At 53.5% G+C, this 23852-nt stretch overlaps 3 protein-coding genes and 1 non-coding gene across 5 annotated transcripts; 3 read left to right on the top strand and 1 right to left on the bottom strand.

The window, feature by feature from the left end:
• The first annotated feature begins 4481 nt into the window (after window positions 1-4481).
• LOC103187293 (sialidase-3-like) lies at window positions 4482-7380 on the top strand. The gene is made up of 3 exons (XM_007906725.2): window positions 4482-4625; window positions 5326-5528; window positions 6293-7380. Exons 2-3 carry the CDS (start codon window positions 5337-5339, stop codon window positions 7280-7282), a joined length of 1182 nt encoding a protein of 393 aa, XP_007904916.1. The 5' UTR covers window positions 4482-4625; window positions 5326-5336; the 3' UTR covers window positions 7283-7380.
• Window positions 7381-9804: 2424 nt separating this feature from the next.
• On the top strand, window positions 9805-12339 carry LOC103187298 (sialidase-4-like; the record flags this gene model as incomplete). The annotated part of the gene is given in 4 exon segments (XM_042333995.1): window positions 9805-9927; window positions 11223-11291; window positions 11455-12114; window positions 12117-12339. Coding segments are annotated over 4 exon segments (927 nt in total), but the record flags the coding sequence as incomplete, so codon positions are not given.
• Window positions 12340-13790: 1451 nt separating this feature from the next.
• On the bottom strand, window positions 13791-20137 carry wdr73 (WD repeat domain 73). 2 transcript variants are annotated; one of them, XM_007906722.2, is made up of 8 exons: window positions 19655-20137; window positions 18586-18653; window positions 17639-17727; window positions 17023-17111; window positions 16449-16516; window positions 15577-15732; window positions 14442-14813; window positions 13791-14065 (listed from the first exon to the last, which is right to left on the bottom strand). In XM_007906722.2, the coding sequence occupies exons 1-8, from the start codon at window positions 19720-19722 to the stop codon at window positions 13833-13835; spliced, it is 1143 nt and encodes a 380-aa protein (XP_007904913.1). In that variant the 5' UTR covers window positions 19723-20137; the 3' UTR covers window positions 13791-13832. The 2 variants fall into 2 exon arrangements, with proteins under 2 accessions (XP_007904913.1, XP_007904914.1); XM_007906723.2 differs by having other exon boundaries at window positions 19618-19721.
• Window positions 20138-20295: 158 nt separating this feature from the next.
• On the top strand, window positions 20296-20367 carry trnaq-cug. The gene has a single exon. It is a non-coding gene; the product is annotated as a tRNA-Gln (tRNA).
• The last annotated feature ends 3485 nt before the right edge of the window (window positions 20368-23852 follow it).

Genomic DNA, 23852 nt, shown 5'->3' with positions numbered 1-23852 from the left:
TTCACTCGTGGGTGAGTGACTGCGCCAACCTTCCTCCCCCACCCACCCCCCCGGCCCCGACTGTCTACGGGCACCTGTCTGTGTGTCTCTCTCTCTCTCTCTCTCTGTCGCTCTCAGTGTCGTCTGACTCTTGTCTGTGTGTTTGAGACAATCTCGGAGTAAAAGCTGATACATCAAATACGACAATCTACCATGTGTTCCTTCACAATCTTCATGTTTAGTTTCTATCAACAAAGTGAAAAGATGTAGGTTGGCAGTAAAATGCGCCCCTCAATAGCCCCAACAATAACTTGCACTTATATAGCGCTTTCCACGCAGGGTAGGGTGGGGTAGGTGGCAAGGGGGTGGGTCATAAGCACGGTCGAAGAGGAAGGTTTTCAGGCGGGACTTGAAAAAGCGGTGGGGACAAGGTAGAGGGATTGACGGAGAGTGCTCCAGAGTCTCGGGGCATAGTGGCTGAAAGCATGACCTCCGGTGCAATTATCGCCCCATCATGGAGTCCTGTAGCTCAGTAGTTAGAGCACTCGCCTTGCAAGCGAGACACCTGGGTTCTATTCCAGACAGGGGGAAACCTTGGGCAAGTTTCCTCACTCCACACGTCTAACAATAATACCTCCAAAAACAAAACAATAATAAATTGGTCATTTTCAATCCACGACTGTTTGTGGGACGCTGCTGTGCGCAATTGGCTGCCGCGTTTCGCCCACATATATACGGCCAATTCACTTTACAGTCTATTCTGTGAAGCTCTTTGAAATGTCGAGATGATGTGAAAAGCGTTATATCAAATGCAAGCATTATTATTATTATTATTATTATTATTATTATTATTATTATTATTATTATTATTATTATTATTATTATTATCTCCAACTTCCCTTTCTTTTTCAAGATCTTTTAACGAGTCGTTACTTCCCAGCTGCATTCCTTCCTCTCTCACCACTCGCTATACAAGCCCCTCAATCGGGTTTCCGTGCTGCCTACAGCATAAAAACAGCCCTGGTCAAAGTGACAAATGACATTCTGTCCATCTGTGACTAGGGCTCCCTCTGTCTTCTCGTCTTCCTTGACCTCTCTGGTGCCTTCGATACCGTTGACCGCTCTATCCTCCTCCACCGCCTCAACTCTCACGTCAACCTTCACGGTTCTGTCCTTGATTGGTTCAAAACCTACCTCTCACACCACCTCCACTTTGTCTCTACAAACAGCTTCTCCTCTCGCCCCCGCAACGTCTCATGCTGCGCTCCTCAGGGCTCTGTCCTTGGTCCCGTCCCCTTCAATATCTATATGCTCCCTCTTGGTGACATTATCCACAGACATGGGGTCAATTTCCACATGTATGTGGATGACACACAACTCAATCTCTCTGCCTCCACCCTCGACCCCAGGACCACTGCTGTCATGACAGAATGTCCGTCAAACATCAAGTCCTGGATGAGAGCTAACTTTCTCCAGTTGAACGTCAACAAGACCGAGGCCCTCCTGATTCACTCCCATCAGCACCTTCTCACCTCAGACGCTGACTACACCACCCCTCCCCCATTCTCGGGCCCCAACACCTGACTGTTCAGCGCTTTGGGATGTCCTCCCGACGTGAAAGGAGCCCTAAGAAGGTAATTTTGCTGTTTTGTTGTTGACAGCATCACCATCCACGGATGCACACTCCACCTCCCTGAGCCAGTCAGGAACCTTGGCATCTTGTTTGACCCTGAACTGTCTTTTCTTCCCCAAAATCCATGCCATGACCCGCTCTGCCTTCCCCCATCTCCACAACATCGCTTGGGTCGGCCACTGCCTCACCCCTCAGGCAATCGAAGCCCTCATTCACGAGTTCATCATATCTAGGCTTGACTACGCCAACTCCCTGCTTGTCAGCCTTCCCAACGCTACCCTCCACAAGCTGCAGATCCAGAACTCTGCAGCTCATGTCCTCTCCCGCACCAGGCTCTGTGACCCCATCACCCCACACCCTCGCCCGGGCTCCACTGGATACCCATCCCCCAGTGGATAGAATTCTAAATCCTCGTCCTCGCCTTCAAGGCCCTCCACGGCCTTAACCTCCTCCTACCTCTGTGACCTGCTGACCCCGTCAACCTGTCCGCTTCCTCCACCATCGGCGGTTCAGCCTTTCAACCTATCTGCCCCCAAACCTTTGAAACTCCATCCCACATTCCCTCCACCTCGATCCCTCCCTTGCCTCCTTCAAGGCACGTCTCAAGACCCTCCTCTTCGACCGCGCCTTCGGTCACCCTCCCTACCCCCTAACCCGCCCCCCCCCCCAACCCCCACCGCCCGCCCCGCCCGGGTCCAAATCCCTGACGGTCCAAAGCCTCGGGAAGTCCCTTCCGACGTGAAATGTTACCAATGCAACTTTGTGTTGTATTGGATCCACATCACGGGATGAGTTTGCTGGAGTTCGGGATAGACAGCACCGATGGTGTACCGCCGCCAGGACACCAGCAGAGGGCACTGGTGATCGTGCGGCTGCAGCGGCTGTTGGTGAGAACGCTCACACCGCGCCACCTGCGGACAGTAACGCGGTACTGCAGCAGTAAAGAGCCCTGGTTGCAGTGACATTTCACAATAATAATAATAATAATAATAATCCTTGCATTTGATATAGCGCTTTTCACGTCGGGAGGACGTCCCAAAGCGCTTCACAGAACACACTGTAAAGTGAATTGACTGTATATTTGTGGGCGAACGCGGCAGCCAATCGCGCACAGCAATGCCCCACAAACAGTCGTGGATTGAAAATGACCAATTTATTATTGTTTGTGGTTTTGGAGGGATTATTATTAGGCTCTGTGTGGAGTAAGGAAACTTGCCCAAGGTTTCGCCCTCTGCCTGGAATTGAACTCAGGTCTCTCGCTTGCAAAGCGAGTGCTCTAACCACTGAGCTACAGGACTCCGTAGCTAATGTTTAATTTGATGGATTGAAAGCAATATAAGACTATTCACACAACTGGGAGAATTCACCTGGGCTGATGCTGTGTATCATCTCTCTCCGGGCTGTGTACTGTACAGGCCTTTTGTGTATCCCCACACTCAGATCAGCCTCAGATAATGACAGCTTAGAAACATCATCACTGACGCTGAAATAAGAGACGTTCACATTATAAAGTGAAACTATACATGGTCGTAAGCACGGTCGAAGAGGAAGGTCTTCAGGCGGGACTTGAAAAAGGTGAGAGGGACCAAGTTGGAGGGGTTGCGGGAGAGTGTTCCAGAGTTTCGGGGCATAGTGGGTGAAAGCACAACCTCTGATGGTGGGGCGGAGGGTGCGAGGGACGAGCAGGAGGCCGGTGCTGGTCGAGCGGAGGTGCCGGGTGGTGGAGTGGGGAGAGAGGACGTCGGAGAGTTAGGGAGGTGCCAGAGAGTGAAGGGGTTTGAACACAAGTGTGAGGATCTTGAAGTCGATCCTTTCAGTAAAGAGCAGCCAGTGGAGCCTGGGCCAGAACTGGTGAGTTGTGGGTAGGGAGTTTGGTCCGGGTCAGTATGCGGGCAGCAGAGTTCTGAATGATCTTTTGAATAATGGAGGTGGGGAGACCAGCGAGGAGTGCATTTGAGTAATCCAAGCGGGAGGTGACAAACACATGCACGAGGGTTTTGGCTGCATTTGGAGTAAGGTACGGTTGGAGGCACAGAATGCAGTGGAGATGCAAGAAGGCGGTCCTGGTCAGGGACTGAATGTGGGGGAGGAAGGACAGTTGGGGGGTCAAACCGGGTGCCTAGATTGCACACTGATTCAGTGAGTGTGAAAGAGAGCCCAGGGAGGTTGAGGAGGTTAGATCCGCAGGAGTGAAAACGTTGACGGGAGCCAATAATATAATAATAATAATAATAATAATCCTTGCATTTGATATAGCGCTTTTCACGTCGGGAGGACGTCCCAAAGTGCTTCACAGAACACACTGCAAAGTGAATTGACTGTACATTTGTGGGCGAACGAGGCAGCCAATTGCGCACAGCAATGTCCCACAAACAGTCGTAGATTGAAAATGACCAATTTATTATTGTTTTTGGTTTTGGAGGGATTATTCCTCCCCCAAAGGAGTAAGGCTTCCGTTTTGTCCACATTCAGCTGTAGGAAGTTTACAATCATCCAAGCTTTGCTGTCTGCCAAACAAGCTGATAGAACTTTGGAGTTTGTACGGAGGAGGCAAAGTAGATTTGTGTGTCATCTGCTTACATGTGCAACTTTTCCTTATCTATGTGCTCCCTCTGGGCGATGACAAGAGCCAAGGATAGAGCCCTGGGGTACCCCTCAGGTGACCTGGCCCGGGAAAGAGAAGAAACAATTTGCAGAGATAAACTGGAGGCGGTTGGTTAAGTTGGACTCGAACTGTGCATTTGCACTAAGTGTAGGTTGTTTGCTTTGTGTTTATATTAATCTGTATTTATACAAGCATATGCGTTGTGCAGGGTTGAAAGTTCCCAGGTTATCAATGCACATGATAAGGAGCTACTATCACATGCAAAGATTATTATTGTTTATTGATACTGAGAGGGAATTTCCACAAGGTATGGAGTCTTACACTGTGTAAGAGAGGACAGCAGAGCGCTCCGCAGCAGAGTGGGGAAGATTGATCTGTGCACTGGCCACAACCTCCCAGCCACACAGGGTAAGTGCTTTTTGTGCTGAATTTAAATCAGGTTTTCAAAATCCCTACGTTCTCCCTATCGTGTCTGTGCTGGTGGTCGCTCCCCCACTGGAGCTCTCTACTCTAATCCCATTCCCTGCTCTTTCCATATCGTGTCTGGGCTGGTGCTCGCTCCCCCGGGAACTAGTCCATGGAGAGGCTGAGTTTAACATCACGTTTAGGTAGAGGATTTGCACGGAGACTTTAGGAAGGGAGATTCTGAGGATCTCAGAGTGAGGGGACACCTACCTGAGCCACACCATTTCTGTAATAAAAATCCTTGCATTTGATATAGCGCCTTATCACATCCTCAAGACGTCTCAAAGAGCTTTGCAGAATATATTGTAAAATGACTGCATATTTTGTGGTGAAACACCACAGCCAATTGTGCATAACAATGTCCCAGAAAGAGTCGTGAATTGAGTGGCCAAATTATTATTTTTTTAGAAGGGATTATTAACTCCCAGAAAAGGGATCTGCCAATCGACTAACAATCGAGTTCCTACTTACTGCTAGGTAAACAGGGATGTGGAGTAAGGGAACTTGCCTGAGATTTCTTCCTGCTGGGGAATAGAGGTCCTCTCACTTACGAGGGAGCTAACCACTACACTACAGGACTCAACTGAATTCACAGGACTCAACTGAGTTTCCTCTACTGAATTGTGCCTCTGTGTCTGTGCAGTTCCTGTATCGATGGCGTCTCCTGAACCGTATAAAACCATCCTGTTTGAAAGCAAAGCCTGGGTGTATCGCATCCCCTCGCTTCTCTACATCGAAGAGACCAAAACGTTCCTCGCCATGGCCGAGAAGCGAGGGACTCACGAGGATGTGGATGCACAGAGTCTGGTGTTGAGGAGAGGCCATCTTCAGAACCAAGATGTTCAGGTAGTAAAACAATCTTCGTATTTAATAAAACGTTCACAGCGTCAACCCACAGGGGAGAAACCTCAGGCGATTTGCCTTCCTTCACACGCCTGTTTAGGCATCAGGTTCGATCCACAGTTTTCCTTCTTCCTCCACATCCGATCCCTGACCAGCACCAATTCCACTTCTGCCATATTGCCCGTCTCCAACAATACCTCACCCCAAAAGCTGCCGAAACCTTCGTCCATGCCTTTGCTACCTCTCGGCTGGACTCCTCTAACACCCTCGCCTCCGGTCTCTCCTCCTCCACTATTGACAAAATCCAGCTCATTCAAAACTCCGCTCCCGTATTCTCTTTCGCACCAAACTTCATACCGTGATTACTCCGGTCCTTGCCAAACTCCACTGGCTCCCTGTCACACAGCGGATCAACTCCAAGATCCTCACTCTCGTGTTTAAATTCCTCCATTCCTTGGCAAACCTCATCTCTCCAACCTCCTCTCTCTCCATCCTGGGTCCGGGCTCCTCCGCGTCCCTCGAATCCTCAGCTCCACCATCTGCGGCCGTTGCTTCAGCCACTATTTTGGAAATCCCTCCCTCAACCCCTTCACTTCACCGCTCCCCACGCCCCCACCCATCCTCCTTCCACATCTTCAGGTCGTGAAGATCTGCCAGAGTCCAATAAACTGGTGCAACAGGCTAGATGGGCTGAATGGCCTCCTCCTGTGAGGGATGGGGGCTGCTCAGTTCTGGGTGTTGATGGATGCATCTCTCTCTCTATACAGTGGGACGATGTGGTGGAATTGGAAAAGGCCTTGCTGCCCGGCTACCGGACCATGGGACCTTGTCCCGTGTATGACCGGGACCAGCGAGTCGTGTTCCTGTTCTTCACCTGCATAGAAAATGGTGTGACCGAGGGATCCCAGATCTTCACGGGGAGGAATGCAGCGAGGCTGTGCATGGTGAAGAGCAGTGATGCCGGGGTGACGTGGAGTGAGCTGGTCGACCTGACCAACGACGTTATCGGAGACAGGATTTCAACCGGTCACATCGCAGGGAAGTGGGCCACGCACGCAGTGGGGCCGGGGCATGGCATACAGATGGCCTGTGGCCGCTTGGTGGTGCCCGCCTATGCTTATCTAATTTACTACAGTTGTTGGATCTTCACGGGGCTCTTCACTTACCCCCACGCCCTCTACCTGTACAGTGAAGACCATGGGCAGACCTGGCTGGTGAGCGAGCTGGTCAGCGAGCTCCAAACACTGGAGTGCGAGGCTGCTGAGGTCACCAGGCCTGACGCCAGCCCCCAGCTGTACCTCAACACTCGCATCAAGAAACAGGGGCTGAGGGCCGAGGTGGTCAGCCTGGAGCCAGGCAGTTTACACAAACCCACTCTGGCCCAAGAGCTGGTGGAGACGGGTTATAATGGCTGTCAAGGCAGCGTGGTTAGCTTCCCCGGCCCCAGCCCGAGCCCCACACGTAGCAACAACCAACCATTCTGGCTGGTGTTCACACACCCCACCGACAAGAAAGACCGAGTGGACCTGGGCGTGTATGTGGACCCGTTGTCTCGCCCCACCCCAGGCTGGAGCAAACCCTGGCTTATTAACCGCGGCCCATCCGCTTACTCTGACCTGGCGTACGTGGCCACCTGTGGGGCGTTTGGGTGCCTGTACGAACGCGGTGACACCAATTACTGGGAGCAGATTGTCTTCTGTCTCTTCACAGTGCAGGAGATGATGGAACACGTGGGCATCAGCGACTCCGGTCCCTGACTCACTCACTCGCTCAACAAGAACAACAGCAGCAACAACATCGCCTTCAGACAATCACACCAACTTTCTCGTTTCAAGACTGAGACGGATCCATAATAAGATAATATATAAAATAATAATCCTTGCATTTGATATAGCGCCTTATCACGCTTTTGAGATGTCTCAAAGTGCTTCACGGAATATGAACTATGTATTTTGTGGGCGAAAAGCAGATGCGATATCCCCTGCGAGGATTGTTACCCGACCACCATCGGTGGTCGGGCCTTCAGCCTCTCAGCCCCGAGGCTCCGGAACTCTATCCCCCAGTGCCTTCGCCGCTTCCTCCCTCTCCTCCTTCAAGGCCGGTCTCAAAACCTTTCTCTTTGACCGAGCCTTCAGCTCCCCTCTCGACTCTCTACCCCCTCCTCGCTCCCTCCCTTCCCTCCCCTCGCCCTGACCATTTCCCCCCTCCTCGCTCCCTCCCTTCCCTCCCCTCACCCTGACCATTTTCCCCCCTCCTCGCTCCCTCCCTTCCCTCCCCTCACCCTGACCATTTCCCCCCTCCTCGCTCCCTCCCTTCCCTCCTCTCACCCTGACCATTCATCCCCCTCCTCGCTCCCTCCCTTCCCTCCCCTCACCCTGACCATTTCCCCCCTGCTCGGGTCCTGACCCAACTGTGCAGCGCCTTGGGACGTCCTCCTGACGTGAAAGGCGCTCTATAAATGGAATCTTGTTGTTGTTGATGTTGTTGTTATTGGTTGTTGATACTGAGAGGGAACTTCCACAAGTCCTGCACTGTATAAAATAGGACAGTAGAGCGTTCCGCAGCAGAGTGGGGAAGTGATCTGTGCACTGGCCACAACCTCCCAGCCACACAGGGTAAGTGCTTTTTGTGCTGACTTTAAACCAGGTTTTTAAATTCCCTGCCTTCTCCACATCGTGTCTGTGCTGGTGGTCGCTCCCCCACTGGAGCTCTCTACTCTAATCCCATTCCCTGCTCTCTCACATCGTGTCTGGGCTGGTACTCACTCCCCCGGGAACTAGTCCATGGAGACGCTGAGTTTAGCATCAGGTTTAGGTAGAGGAGTTCCACGTGGGGACGTTAGAAAGGGAGATTCTGAGGATCTCAGAGTGAGGGGACGCCTGCCTGAGCCACACCATTTCTGTAATAATAATCCTTGCATTTGACATAGCATCTTATCACATTCTCACGACATAATGAGGAGCTCAGGCCGGGATGTTGGTGGGGAGGGATCTCCCTCTCTCGATCACCAGGGATTCTATCTTATCACTCCTGGGGGACTCTCACTTTCTCCCCAACCCAGGGTCTTTCGGCCCACCCACTCCCCCGCACACCAGGGTCTCTCTCCGCCCCAGGGACTCTCTCCCCACCCACTCCTCCACACACCAGGGTCTCTTTCCGCTTCAGGGTCTCTCTCCCCATCCATCCCTAGACACCAGGGTCTCCCTCTCCCACAGGGTCTCTGTCCCCAACACCAGGGTCTCTCTCGCATCCGCCCCCCACCCCGTGGTTCACTCTCTCTCCCCCACCCCAGGGTCACTCGCTCCCCCACTGGAAATCTCTACTCAAACCTCATTCCCCTGCTCTCTCCCTATCGTGTCTGTACTGGCGCTCGCTCCCCCACTGGAGCTCTCTACTCTAACCCCATTCCCCTGCTCTCTCCCCATCGTGTCTGTGCTGGCACTCACTCCCCCACTGGAGATCCCATTCCCTGCTCTCTCACATCGTGTCTGTGCTGGTGGTCTCTCCCCCGGGAAACAGTCCACAGAGAGGCTGAGTTTAACATCAGGTTTTGATAGAGGAGTTGCACGTGGAGCTTTATGAAGGGAGATTCTGAGGATCTCAGAGTGAGGGATGCCTACCAGCCACACTATTGATGTTTTAATAATCCTTGCATTTGATATAGAGCCTTATCATATCTTCAAAACGTCTCAAAGCCCTTCGCAGAATATATTGCAAAATGGCTGTATATTTTGTTGGTGAAACACCATAGCCAATTGTGCACAACAATGCCCCAGAAACATCAGGTTGAGGTAGAGGAGTTGTATGTGGAGACTTTAGGAAGGGAGATTCTGAGGATTTCAGAGTGAGGGGCCGCCTCCCTGACCCATAGTATTTATGTTTTAATAAACCTTGCATTTGATATAGTGCCTTATCACATCTTCAAAACATCTTAAAGCGCTTTGCAGAATATATTGCAAAATGGCTGTATATTTTGTGGTGAAAAACCACAGCCAATTGTGCACAACAATGTCCCAGAAACAGTCGTAAATTGAGTGACTAAATTATTTTTTTGGAAGGGATTATTAACCCCAGAAAAGCGACCTGCGAATGGACTAACAATCGGGTTCTTACTTATTGTCAGGTAATCAGGCATGTGGAGTAAGGAAACTTGCCTGAGGTTTCCCCCAGCCGGGGAGTTGAGCTCCTCATGCTTGTGAGGGAGCTAACCACTACGCTACAGGACTCGTTTCCTCTTTTGAATTGTCCCTCTGTGTCTGTGCAGTTCCTGAAATGATGGCTTCTCTACATCGAAGAATCCAAAACGTTCCTCGCCATGGCCGAGAAGCAAAAGAGTTCCAATGATGTGGATGCGCGGGGTCTGGTGTTGAGGAGAGGCCATCTTCAGAACCAAGCTGTTCAGGTAGTAAAACAATCTTCATATTTAATAAAACGCCCAAAGGGTGAACCCACAGGGGAGAAGCCTCAGGCAAGTTTGCTTTCCCCCCACGCCTGTTTATCGAGCTGTAAGTAGGAACCCAGATGTTAGTCGATTGGCTGATCGTTTTCCGGGGGTAGATATAAGAATCCTTGCAGTTGACATAGCGCCTTATCACGTTGTTGAGACATCTCAAAGTGCTTCACAGAATGTACCGTAAAGTGTAGTGACTGTATATTTTGTGGGTGAATAATAATAATAAACCTTGCATTTTGATATAGCGCTTTTCACGTCTTCTAGACATCCCAAAGCACTTCACAGAATATACTGTAAAATTAATTGACTGTATATTTGTATATTTGTGGGCGAACGCAGCAGCCAATTGCGCACAGCAATGTCCTACAAACAGTCATGGATTGAAAATGACCAATTTATTACTATGTTGTTTTTTTGGAGGGATTATTATTAGGCGTGTGGAGTAAGGAAACTTGCCCAAGGTTTCGCCCTACGTGGAATTGAACTCAGGTCTCTCACTTGCAAAGCGAGTGCTCTAACTACTCTGAAACACAGCAGCCAATTGTGCGCAGTGGTACCCACAAACAGTCGTGGATTGAGTGACCAATTTTTTTTCTTGAAGTGATTATTACACGCAGAACGTGATCCTCAAATCAACTAACAACCGGGTTCCTACTTACTGTGAGGTAATCAGAGGTGTGTGGAGTAAGGAAACTTGTCTACGGTTTCACACCACCCGGAATCGAACCCGGTTCCTCTCGCTTGCGAGGCGAGGGCTCTAACCACTATACAGGACTCCACTTAATCAGGGCTGAGATTGAGTGGATTTGCCCAGCTGCCTGTTTATCTGCTCAACACCAGCCCCTCCTCGGGGGCACTGGGAGTAAAAGTTCTGCCAAAGTCCAATAAACTGGTGCAACAGGCTGGATGCATTGAATCCTCCTGTGAGGGATGGGGGCTGCTCAGTTCTGGGTGTTGATGGATGCATGTCTCTCTCTCTCTCTCTCTGCAGTGGGACGATGTGGTGGAATTGGAAACGGCATTGCTGCTCGGCTGCCGGACCATAATAATAATAATAATCCTTGCATTTGATATAGCGCTTTTCACGTCGGGAGGACGTCCCAAAGCGCTTCACAGAACACACTGTAAAGTGAATTGACTGTAAATTTTGTGGGCGAACGCGGCAGCCATTTGCGCACAACAATGTCCCACAAACAGTCGTGGATTGAAAATGACCAATTTATTATTGTTTTTTGGTTTTGGAGGGATTATTATTATGGGACCTTGTCCCCTGTATGACCGGGACCAGCGAGTCATGTTCCTGTTCTTCACCTGCATAGAAAATGGCGTTGACCGTGCGATCCCAGATCTTCACCGGGAGGAACGCAGCGAGGCTGTGCATGGTGAAGAGCAGTGATGCCGGGGTGACGTGGAGCGAGCTGGTCGACCTGACCAACGACGTCATTGGAGACAAGATTTCAACCGGTCACATCGCAGGGAAGTGGGCCACGCACGCAGTGGGGCAGGGGCATGGCTTACAGATGGCCTGTGGCCGCTTGGTGGTACGCTGTTAGGTACGCTTACCTAATTCAACAAAGCCATTGCATGGGCAAATCGACCTACACTCACCCCCACTCCCTCTACCTGTACAGTGAAGACCATGGGCAGACCTGGCTGGTGAGCGAGCTGGTCAGCGAGCTCCAAACACTGGAGTGCGAGGCTGCCGAGATCACCAGGCCTGACGCCAGCCCCCAGCTGTACCTCAACACTCGCATCAAGAAACAGGGGCTGAGGGCCGAGGTGGTCAGCCTGGAGCCAGGCAGTTTACACAAACCCACTCTGGCCCAAGAGCTGGTGGAGACGGGTTATAATGGCTGTCAAGGCAGCGTGGTTAGTTTCCCCGGCCCCAGCCCGAGCCCCACACATAGCAACAACCAACCATTCTGGCTGGTGTTCACACACCCCACCGACAAGAAAGACCGAGTGGACCTGGGCATGTATGTGAACCTGTTGTCTCACCCCACCCCAGGCTGGAGCAAACCCTGGCTTATTAACCGCGGCCCATCCGCTTACTCTGACCTGGCGTACGTGGCCACCTGTAGGGCTGACGACATGGGGGCGTTTGGGTGCCTGTTCAAACGCGGTGACTCCAATTACCGGAGCAGATTGTCTTTTGTCTCTTCACAGTGCGGGAGTTGATGGAACACGTGTGCATCAGCGACTCCGGTCCCTGACTCACTCACTCGCTCGACAAGAACAGCAGCAACAACATCGCCTTCAGACAATCACACACACTTTCTCGTTTCAAGACTGAGGCGGATCGATAATAAGATAATGTATAAAATAATCCTTGCATTTGATATAGCGCCTTATCACGTTTTCAGACGTCTCAAAATGCTTCACAGAATACACCGTAAAGTGTGGTGACTAGGTATTTTCTGGGTGAAAAGCAGCACCCAATTGCGCATAGCATGTATTGTTTGAAGGGATTGCTTTCTCCGGAGAAGGGGTCCAATAATATATAATATATATATCCATATATATGTATCTCAACTTACCTCTCTTTGCCTCATAACCTTTAAATACCCTCACCTAACAGCAATCTATCAATCCACCTCAGACTTGAAAATTTTAAATATTTTTTAGTGATAATTTTTAAAAATTAATAATTATCAAACTTGCTATTTTATTTCAGTGTAAACCAGTGAGACACAATAAGACGCAATTCCCAATCAATAAAATATCTTCAAAAGTCCATTTGTTTCTCTTTCAATTTACATTTTGTGGATTATTTCCTGTGCCTCAGTCGCAGGTTCTCTACTACATGCACTCGGTGCAAAAGAGAAGCTGCATTCTTACCACTGAGGTGAGCAGTTACCTTTGCTCACCCCAGCAGCGATGTGTACTCCAAGGGGGGAGATAACTGGCACAGGCTGGGGGGTGGAGAGAGCACTGGCTGGGAGTGTTGGGGGTGGGGGGGGGAGGGGAGGGAGGGGGGGAGAGCACTGGCTGGGGTTGGGGGAGCGCGGTGGCTGGGGTGGGGGAGCTCGGTGGCTGGGGTGGGGGAGCGCGGTGGCTGGGGTGGGGGAGCGCGGTGGCTGGGGGTGGGGGAGCGCGGTGGCTGGGGGTGGGGGAGCGCGGTGGCTGGGGGTGGGGGAGCGCGGTGGCTGGGGGTGGGGGGAGCGCGGTGGCTGGGGCTGGGGGTGGGGGAGCGCGGTGGCTGGGGGTGGGGGAGCGCGGTGACTGGGGGAGCGCGGTGGCTGGGGGTGGGGGGCGCGGTGGCTGGGGGTGGGGGAGCGCGGTGGCTGGGGGTGGGGGAGAGCATTGGCTGGGGGTGGGGGAGAGCATTGCCTGGGGGTGGGGGAAGAGCATTGCCTGGGGGTGCGGGAGAGCATTGCCTGGGGGTGCGGGAGAGCATTGCCTGGGGGTGCGGGAGAGCATTGCCTGGGGGTGCGGGAGAGCATTGCCTGGGGGTGCGGGAGAGCATTGCCTGGGGGTGCGGGAGAGCATTGCCTGGGGGTGCGGGAGAGCATTGCCTGGGGGTGCGGGAGAGCATTGCCTGGGGGTGCGGGAGAGCATTGCCTGGGGGTGCGGGAGAGCATTGCCTGGGGGTGCGGGAGAGCATTGCCTGGGGGTGCGGGAGAGCATTGCCTGGGGGTGCGGGAGAGCATTGCCTGGGGGTGCGGGAGAGCATTGGCTGTGGGTGCGGGAGAGCATTGGCTGGGGGTGCGGGAGAGCATTGGCTGGGGGTGCGGAAGAGCATTGGCTGGGGGTGAGGGAGAGCAGCTGCTGGGGGTGGGGGGTAGCAGTGGCCACTGGCTGGGGAGAGTGGGGGTGGGGGGGGGCGGAGCAGTGCCGAGCTGGGGGGTGGAGCACTAGCTGTGGGAGGATGGTTGGACCCAGTTCCAGATGTGGAAGGAGCCGTCAGTGGCCGCTGACAGGATGGTGTGAGGTCTGTTCGGATGCCACACGTGTTTGGTGACCATTGCGCTGGGCTCATCATCGCAATCTCTCACCGCATGGCCTCGGTGCACAAACAGAGGCTGCACCTCACCCGACGCCACCGTCCAGGCACTGCTCTCATACACATGTACCGTCCCGTCAAACCCTTCAACAACAACAACACATTACATTTCCACAGAGACTCTCACATCAGGAGGATGTCCCGAAGCGCTGGACAGTCAGGGATTTGGACACGAGCAGGAGGGGTGGAGAGCACGGAGGGTGGGTAGGAGGGTGACTGAAGGCACAGTCAAAGAGGAGGGTCCGTCCACACTCCCAGGTCAAAGGCAGCAACGATTAGAGAATGCTCTGCCATAAGTGGTTGCTGAAGACTTTTAAAAGGGAATAAACCTTTCAAGAAAAAAGAATCAGCACAAACACGATGGGGAGAGAGCAGGGAATGGGGTTGGAGTGGAGAGCTCCAGTGTGGAGCGAGTACAGCCACCCTAGGATTGTATGAAACTTGCTGAAAAGCCACTTACCGGAGACAGAGAGGCAGCCCTGTGAGCAGGGAGCCCGGGCCACACACAGGTGCTCAGGGTTGGGGGAATGTGAGGAAAGCTTCATCTCAGCGCAGCTCAGTGGCTTGTTGAAGTCCCGCAGATCTGTCAGTACTAAGCTGCCTGCTGACGAGAGCCGGGCGGTGGGGGAGAGGCTCAGATCGGGCCCCGGCCCCGGGGCCATCACCCAACGGGAGGCCCTGCCCATACTAGCGGGCACCTCTGAGCTTCCAGCCAGAGCCGGGCGCTGCCGCCAGTCCCCCAGCCACAGGCAACCATCCCGAGCGGAGCAGAGGACAAAGGTGTCGGAGTCTGTGAGGTGCAGCCCGCTGAGCGGCTCTGTCAGGGCCGAGTCTGTGACAGAACAGGGGGTTCAGCTTACAATAATAATCCTTGCATTTCATATAGTGACTCATCTATGCACAATTGGCTGCCTTGTTTCGCCCACAAATAGTCACCACTTTACAATATGTTATGTGAATCGCTTTCAGATAAGGCGCTGTATCAAATGCAAGAATTATTATGATTAATATAACCTGCATTTATATGGTGCCATTCACATGGAGTAGTGTCTTTGAGCGCTTAAAAGCACTGCCAAACCGGACATGTGAAGAACAGTGACTGACCCAGTCAGTGTCCTCGGGAGACCTGTAACGTAGTGATTAGTGCACTCGCCTCGCAAGCAAGAGGACCTGGTTCGATTCCCAGCAGGGCGAGACTTCGGGCACGTTTTCACCTGTTTACCTAGCAGTAAGTAGGAACCCGGTTGTTAAGTTAATTGGCAGATTGCTTTTCCAGGGGTAATAAGTCCTCCAAATAATGGTTTGTGGGACACTGCTGGCTGCTGTGTTTCTCCCACAAAATATAGTTAATCCACTTTACAGTATATTCTGAAAAGTGCTTTGAGACGTCTCGAAGACGTGATAAGGCGCTATATCAAATGCAAGGAATGTTATCATTATTATTATTGGGAGCAGAGTAGAGTTAGCTAACTGGGCATGTTAGCTGGGTATGAGCAGGGAAGTGAATAGTTCTTTCAAAAAGCCGGCACAGGGCACGATGAGCCGATTGACCTCCTTCTATTCTGTAAGATTGTATGTGAGGCTCCCGGACGTACCAAGTGTGAACAGCAGCTTCTGGGTTTCCACATCGTGGATCTTCACGTTGTTGAGCTGTGAGCCATGGAGCAGGCGGGGTGATAGTGAGCAGCTGGTGGCTATCTGTGGCCAGGTCTCCTCTGGGCTGTGTATGGTGCTCACCAACTCTATGGTGTCTGTTCTCCAGAGGACAGCAGAGAAAATAGTTTCGATTAACAATAATCTCCCATCTGATACATCGCACAGAAGATGAAACCCTCTGAAACGCTTTTTTTTTTGCTCAACCGGGTGTCTGACACTTGTCTGAAACCCATCTCCGTGCTTAAAAATATCCTAACCAACCTGAGAATTCCATGCATCCCATCTACACATGGAAATCCCAGAGATGTTTATTGCAATGGAATGCGCACTCTCTCCCTGGAGGGACATATCCTGATTAATTCTGGGAAGTATTAGATGAGGGTTGGCAAGAGCCAAAGTTTGGGGAGTCCAGAGTGTACGTTGGGGCAACTGCTGGGAGTCTAACCAAATAAAACCTCATAGCTTACCGTTGAGAGTACTGTTGGGCAAGCTTTCCTGCTGCTTGTAGGACCACCCTGCTGGTTAGGGCTTTGGCTTGCGGGGTTAATAGAACCTGAGCGGGATCCCTGCTTCAGTGACAGGTCTGCCCTTCCAGGTCCTGCCGATGAGCTATGTTGTCATCAGCTGTGCACTGGAATACTGCAGACCTGCCTGGCTCAAGAACCTTCTAGAGACCGCCACAGAGAGTGGGCTTGAGTCTGACATTCCGTTGACGAACACGTCACCTTGGAGCCAGTTCAGCCCTGTGGAGCCCCACTTACCTTCAAGTCTAGAACTGACCAAACCCAGTCTAACCAGCAGTCTGGCTCACCTCTCTCCTCCGCTCCCACTCTCCACACCAGCAGCGAGGCGTCTGGAGGCCCAGCGCTCACCAGCAACCTGTCAGAGTAGAGCTATGTGTATAATAATAATCCATTCGATACAGTGCTTTATTATATCTTTGAGACGTCTCATAAGCGTTTCACAGAATATACTGTAAAGTGAATAGACTGTGTATTGTGAAGTGAATTGACTGTGTATTTTGTGGGTAAAACACTGCAGCCAATTGCGCACAGCAGTGTCCTATAAACAGTTGTAATTCAGTAACCACATTACTATTAGTTATTTTGTTTCATTTCTTTTCAAAGGGATATCGAAAAGCGATCCGCCAATCAACTAAGAACTGGGTTCTTATTCACTGTTAGGTAAACAGAGGCGTGTGGAGTAAGGAAACTTGCCTAAGTTTTCACTCTGTCCAGGAATCAAACCAGGGTCCTCTCGCTTGTAACTACGCTACATAGACTCCACAGTGTATATAATGCATCTCAGAACCCCAAACCTCGCCCCCGTCCCAGCATATGGAGCCTTCCCCTGTATACAGATCCACACACAAGGTCAGGCTTTACCTGGTCCCTGAAACGTGCTTCAATTGGTGCACAGGCCGGTTGGAGAAGCCACCGTGCTCCACTCGGAAATCTCTTTCTGGACACAGCCCCTGAGGGAGGAATGGGTGTAATGTTTAGCCTCCTCTTAATTACACTTAGTTCTTACTTACTCCTAACTCTGTGACTTGCTAACTCCTTACCAACATGTCCGCCCAGCGGACTCTGGCCTGCTCCACGTCTCCTGCCCGCCCCACCATCGGCAGCCAGGACTTCAAGGTCTCTGCCCCCACCCTTTGAAACTCCATTCCACAGTCCCTTCACCTCGCTCACCCTTGCGTCCTTCAAAGCCCGTCTCAGGAACCTCCTCTTCGACCGCACCTTCAGTCACCCTCCTATCACCCACACTCCCTGCCCTCCACCCCTCCTGATCCCAACCTCCAGCTCGGGTCCAAACCCCTGACTTTTCCAGTGTCAGCCTCCTGAAGTGAAAGGCGCTGTACAAATGTAATTTGTTCTTGTCAGGAAGGTATTGGCACGCAGGCTGCCAACTTCAGTAACAAGCCTGAAAAGCTGCAATCACACTGACTTGACACTCATTTAGCAGTGAAACTCCACCTGTGGCAAGCAGTCTCATTACCTGCCTCACCCCAGCACACAGCTTTGGGGGCAACGAAAGCTGAAGGATTTCATTTCTCTTTTTTGTATCATAGCCAGCGACACAGACACCTGCGGGGACAAAAGTTACAGTCAAAGGTTACCTTAATAAATAATAATCCTTGCATTTGATACGGCGCCTTATCACGGCATCAAGACATCTCAAAGCACCTCACAGGATATACTGTAAAGTGTAGTGACTGTGTATTTTGTGGACAAAACGCGGCAGCAAATTGCAAACAGTGGTATCGCACTAACAGTCGTGGATTGATTGATGTGCCAATCGGCTAACAACCAGGTTCCTACTTACTGCTAAGTAACCAGAGGCGTGTGGAGTAAGGAAACGTGCCCAATGTTTCACCTGGCTGGGTGAAATCCTTCCACGTCTTGCCCGTCTTCCTCTGTGACCTCCTTAAACCCTTCCAACCAACCCACCACTCCCTCCGCCTGCCAGGCACAAACTAGCCTGCTTCACATCCCCTTCCCTTTCCTCTCAGCAGGTGGGCTTTCAGCCGATCTGTCCCTATTCTCTGAAACTCCATCCTGAAGACTCCTTCCTTCACCTCCTTCAAGGTCCATCTTTTCGAGTGTGCCTTCGGTCACCTTTCATCCCCCACCCACCCCTCCAAAATTCAATTCCCAGATCGGGTGCACAACCCTGCACTGTCCAACGCCTTGGGACTTCCTCCGGGCGTGAACGTTGCTGTGTAAATGAACTCTCTGACTCACGTTCCCCCACTCCAGCAAGGGCAATGTTCAACAACAATTTTACTTTCACATCAGAACATCTGAAAGCATGTCAAAGAGACCTGGGAGCTGAGGAAGGAGGGGACAGAGCAGAGGGATGCAATTCCAGCAAGCGGGAGAGAATGGCTGTAAGCGGGGGCAATGTGAGAAAGGAGGAGAAAGAGCAGTGAAACACAGACTCACTCCTGTCCTGAATCCACTCGATGACCTGGGTGGGATCCTGCAGCTCAAATACATAGAGGTCATTGTACCTTTTGAGGAGACGACAGACATAATGAGACACTCTCTCTCCCCCAACCCCACACCAGTGTCTCTCCCCCACCCCGCTCCCCCCCCCCCCACACACACCAGGGTCTCTTCATCCACTACACCCCGGGGTCTCTCTCCACCCCCCACCCCGGGGTCTCTCTCCACCCCCCACCCCGGGTCTCTCTCCACCCCCACCCGGGGTCTCTCTCCGCCCCCCCAGCCGGGGTCTCTCTCCGCCCCCCAGCCCGGGGTCTCTCTCCGCCCCAGGCCCGGGGTCTCTCTCCACCCACCCCGGGGTCTCTCTCCGCCCCCAGCCCGGGGTCTCTCTCCACCCCCCACCCCGGGGTCTCTCTCCCCCCCCACCCCGGGGTCTCTCTCCGCCCCCCAGCCCGGGGTCTCTCTCCGCCCCCCACCCCGGGTCTCTCTCCGCCCCCCACCCCGGGGTCTCTCTCCGCCCCAGCCCGGGTCTCTCTCCACCCCCCACCCCGGGGTCTCTCTCCACCCCCCACCCCGGGGTCTCTCTCCACCCCCCCCCCCGGGGTCTCTCTCCGCCCCCCAGCCCGGGGTCTCTCTCCGCCCCCCAGCCCGGGGTCTCTCTCCACCCCCCACCCCGGGGTCTCTCTCCGCCCCCCAGCCCGGGGTCTCTCTCCGCCCCCCAGCCCGGGGTCTCTCTCCACCCCCACCCCGGGTCTCTCCTCCCCCCCCACCCGGGTCTCTCTCCGCCCCCCAGCCCGGGGTCTCTCTCCACCCCCCACCCCGGGGTCTCTCTCCGCCCCCCACCCCGGGGTCTCTCTCCGCCCCCACCCCGGGGTCTCTCTCCGCCCCCCACCCCGGGGTCTCTCTCCGCCCCCTACCCCGGGGTGGCTCTCCGCCCCCCAGCCCGGGGTCTCTCCCCGGCCCCCAGCCCGGGGTCTCTCCCCACCTCCCAGCCCGGGGTCTCTCCCCACCCCGGGGTCTCTCTCTCACTGCTGAATAGAGTCCAGCATCCAGGCCTCCCGCTCACTCTCCATCCCGCGTCTCCAGGGTAACGCCGCCGCCGCCGCCCGCCACCACTTCCGGGTCACAGGTCATCCCAGAAATTGGAGGGCGAAAGCAAATCGTCCCGGAGCAGCAGGCGCCGTGTCAACACCAGGCCCTGAATCCCCGAGACACAGCGGGACGTCGGCACCCGCTGCTGCTGCTCTTTGTCTCTCAGTTTGGTTCTTTTCTCCCCAATCAGTCACCTCGCGGCTCCGCCTCACTTTCAACCCAAAATGGCGGCCGGAAACCGCCCTCCGGAGCGCGATGCCCACCACCCCCACCCCGGCCGTCTCTCCCCGCCGTGTCTGAATGATTCAGTGCTTAATGTCTCACAGTTATATTAAAAGTTGTTGAGTCCGGACATTTGTCACTGACATTTCTGCGTTGAAATATAACAATTATTCTTTATGCAGCGGGCGACCGCCCGTCGCTTCAAGATGGCGACGCCCAGGGTGGCTTCCGGTCTTCAGTCAGGTGATCGGGGCGCGAAACTCGTTACCATGCCGACTCACCGAAACACGTGGCCCGTTCGGCGTGCAGAGCGGTGGTATCATGTGATCTACGTTCAGACGCCGGCCCCGAGTACCTCAAAGGCGCCTCCCGTCGGCTGGCTGAGCAGCCGCAGGTTCCGTGGTGTAATGGTTAGCACTCTGGACTCTGAATCCAGCGATCCGAGTTCAAATCTCGGCGGAACCTGACAATGTTTTAATCCCACGTCAAAAAAAAAAACAATTCATAACAGGAAAACATTGAGCCCCACCCCACACAGTGAGTGACACTAATGGGACATGGCTGCGGGGGTCGCTCAAGCCAATCCTTGCAGCATTTTTTTTATATATCCTTCACCCATCGAAACATAGGACCAGGAGGAGGCCATTCAGCCCCTCGAGCCTGTTCCGCCGTTCTATTAGCACAGCCAATCCTTGCAGCATTTCTTTCTTATCCTTCACCCAGCGCAACATAGGACCAGGAGGAGGCCATTCAGCCCCTCGAGCCTGTTCCGCCATCCTATTAGATCGCGACTGATCTGTACCTCCACTCCCAATTACCCGCCCTTTTGCCCCATATCCCTTGATACCCTGACCTGACCACCTCCGTCTCGCGCACGGATCCAGTCACAATCCACAGCCCTTTGCGGGACGGGAGTTCCAGATTTCCACTGCCCTTTGGGTGAAAAGCTGCCTCCGGATTTCACTCCGAAATGGCCTGGCTCTAATTTTGTCCGCTGTCGGGAGCCGTCCACAGCTCTTCCTCCTCCTCCAACAACAACAACAACAACAACAACAAATTATATTTACACACCGCCTTTCAAGTCAAGGATTTGGACCCGAGCTGGAGGGGGTTGGGATCAGGAGGGGTGGAGGGCAGGGAGGGTGGGGTGGGAGGGTGACTAAAGACGCGGTCGAAGAGGAGGGTCTTGAGACGTGCCTTGAAGGAGCCAAGGGAGAGAGCGAGGCGGAGGGACTGTGGGATGGAGTTCCAAAAGAACGGGAGCAGAAAGGCACGACCGTTGATGGTGGGGCGGGCTGGGCGGGGGACGTGGAGTAGGGAGTCTCACCCACCCACCCCCACCCCAATCAGAGAGCTGAGATCCTTCACCCCTGGGATCCCACGTTTGGTTGAATGCTGCGTTCTAGCTCAATGACACTTGGGGAAACCCTTCAACAAGCTTAAGAGTATCCAAACCAAGCTGAGACTTCCATGCATCCCATTTACACATGGAAATTCCAGAGATAAGTTGTTGGAATGGAATGCGCACTCTCTCCCTCGATGGATCCTGCTGACCTAATTCTGGAGAGTATTAGGCGTAGGTTGGCAAGATCCAGGAGTTGGGGACCCCAGAGTGTGCATTGGAGTAACTACTGGAGTCTAAGCAGCTAAACAACAACTACAACAAGATTACATTTGTATAGCGCCTTTCACGTCGGGAGGACGTCCTAAGGCGCTGGACAGAGTACAGCATTTCAGACCCGAGCTGGGGTTGGGGGGGTAAGGGAGGGGAGGGGAAGGGGGGTCGCCGATGGCATGGTCGAAGAGGAGGGTCTTGAGGCGGGACTTGAAGGAGGCTAAGGAGGGGGCGAGATGGAGTGACTGGGGGTTAGAATTCCAGAGATTGGGGGCAGAGCAGCTGAAGGCTCTCCCGCCAATGTTGGGACGTTGGGTCGGGGGACGTGGAGCAGCCAGAGCTGGCTGAGCGGAGGGAACGGACGGATTGGTAGAGGGTTAGGAGGTCGCAGAGGTAGGGTGAGGCGAGGCCATGGAGATGAGGACCAGGATCTTGAACTGGATCCTCTGAAGGAATGGGAGCCAATGGAATCGGGCAACAGTGGGGGAGATGGGGTCACGGAGTTTGGTGCAGGAGAGGACACGGGCTGCAGAGTTCTGGATTATCTGCAGCCTGTGGAGGGAGGAGTTGGGAAGGCCGACACGCAGGGCATTTGCATAGTCGAACCTGGAGGTGATGAAGGCATGAACAAAAGTTTCGGCGGCCTGAGGGGTGAGGTAGTGGCGGTGTTACGGAGGTGAGGGAAGGCAGAGCGGGTCATGGCTTGAACGTGGGGGAGAAAAGACAGTTGAGGGTCGAACAAGACACTGAGGTTCCTGACTGGCTGGTGAGTTGTAGTGTGCAACCATGGAGGTTGATGCTGCCAGAGCCTGAGATGCTGAGGTGGTGGCGCGAGACGATCAGGAGGGCCTCAGTCTTGTTCACATTCAACTGTAGGAAATTTGCCCTCATCTTGGACTTGATGTCCGACAGGTAGTCTGTCAGGACAGCAATGGTCCTGGAGTTGAGGGTGGAGGCAGAAAGATAGAGTTGGGTGTTGGGTGTCTGCGGATGATGTCACCAAGGGGGAGCATGTAGATATTTAAGAGGAGAGGGCCAAGGACAGAGCCCTGGGGGACGCCAGACATGACAGTGCGGGAGCTGGAGGAGAAACCGTTAGAGACAACGAAGTGGAGATGGTGAGAGAGGCAGGAATCGAACCAGGCAAGGGCAGGTCCATGAAGATTGAATAAGGCGGAGAGGCGGTGTATGAGGATGGAGTGGTCGACAGTGTCGAAGGCGGCAGAGAGATCGAGGAGGACAGGGAGGCAGAGGGAACCCTGATCACAGATGTGACATTCTAAAGCCATAGCTTGCCATTGAGCTCACCGTCTGGCCAGCTTTCCCACTGCTTGCCCAACTAGGACCACCCCTACCTGTTAGGGCTTTGGCTTGCAGGGTTAACAGGAGCCGAGTGGGATAAATCCCTGCTCCCAGTGACTGGCCTGCCTTTTCAGGTCCTGCCGATGAGCCGGGCTGTGCTGTCATCAGCAGTGCTCTGGAATACTGCGGACCCGTTGGCTCAGGAATTAGACAAGAGCCCATCACGGAGAGCTGGCTCAATCCGACATTCCATTGGCCAACATGTCACCTTGGAGCCAGTTCAGCTCCAAGGAGCCCCCGCTTGCCCCCCAACCCCTCCCCCCACCGTCCAAAGAAGATAGAAAGAGAAAGAGCTTCCCCGCTGTATCTAGGACAGGGCTTGTCTCTAGGTCCCGGGGTGCGGGGTGGGTGGGGGAGAGACAGGAATCCTGGTTGGATGGTTTGTCCTAACCCAGGGACGCTGAGGGAAACAAATACACCACAAACATAGCCGTCATCACAAGTTTGGAGCATCGAAAGGGTTAATTTTTTAGAATGGTGGCCAGCAGGTGAGGGGTTAAACTCCGCAGCTGTGGCCTTGTCGGTTTTCACTTCCTTGTTTCTCTCCTTTGGTGTTTACTTCCTCTTTCAGTTCTGCCTTTCCCCTCCCCCTTTCCCAACCACAAGCATGGCCAGTGCCCATTAATGGTGGGGGTGATGGTGGGGGGGTTCGGGTGGGTGGCCTGGGGTGGGGGGTGTCGTGTGGGGGTTTTGATATCGAGGCACCAAGTGTCTGCACAGCCCAGGGTGGTGGTGGTGGTGGTGGTGGGGTGGGGGGGAGAGGGGGAGGTTGCGTGATTCACGCTCATTGTAAAACGCACTGATTTCCTGGATCAACGCCAGCACAGCTTTACAGTGATCCCTCAAATTCCACCCGGTCTCAACACGCGGGATGTTGAAAAGGAGTATAATAATCTCACGCTTAACATAGTGCCTTTTAACAACAACAACTTGTATTTACACAGCTCCCCTCATGCAGGGCAGCATCCCAGAG

This window comes from Callorhinchus milii, unplaced genomic scaffold (genome assembly GCF_018977255.1).
Source record: "Callorhinchus milii isolate IMCB2004 unplaced genomic scaffold, IMCB_Cmil_1.0 Scaffold4, whole genome shotgun sequence".
Classification (NCBI taxonomy): Eukaryota; Metazoa; Chordata; class Chondrichthyes; order Chimaeriformes; family Callorhinchidae; genus Callorhinchus; species Callorhinchus milii.
This window is presented reverse-complemented; position numbering and strand designations above follow the sequence as displayed.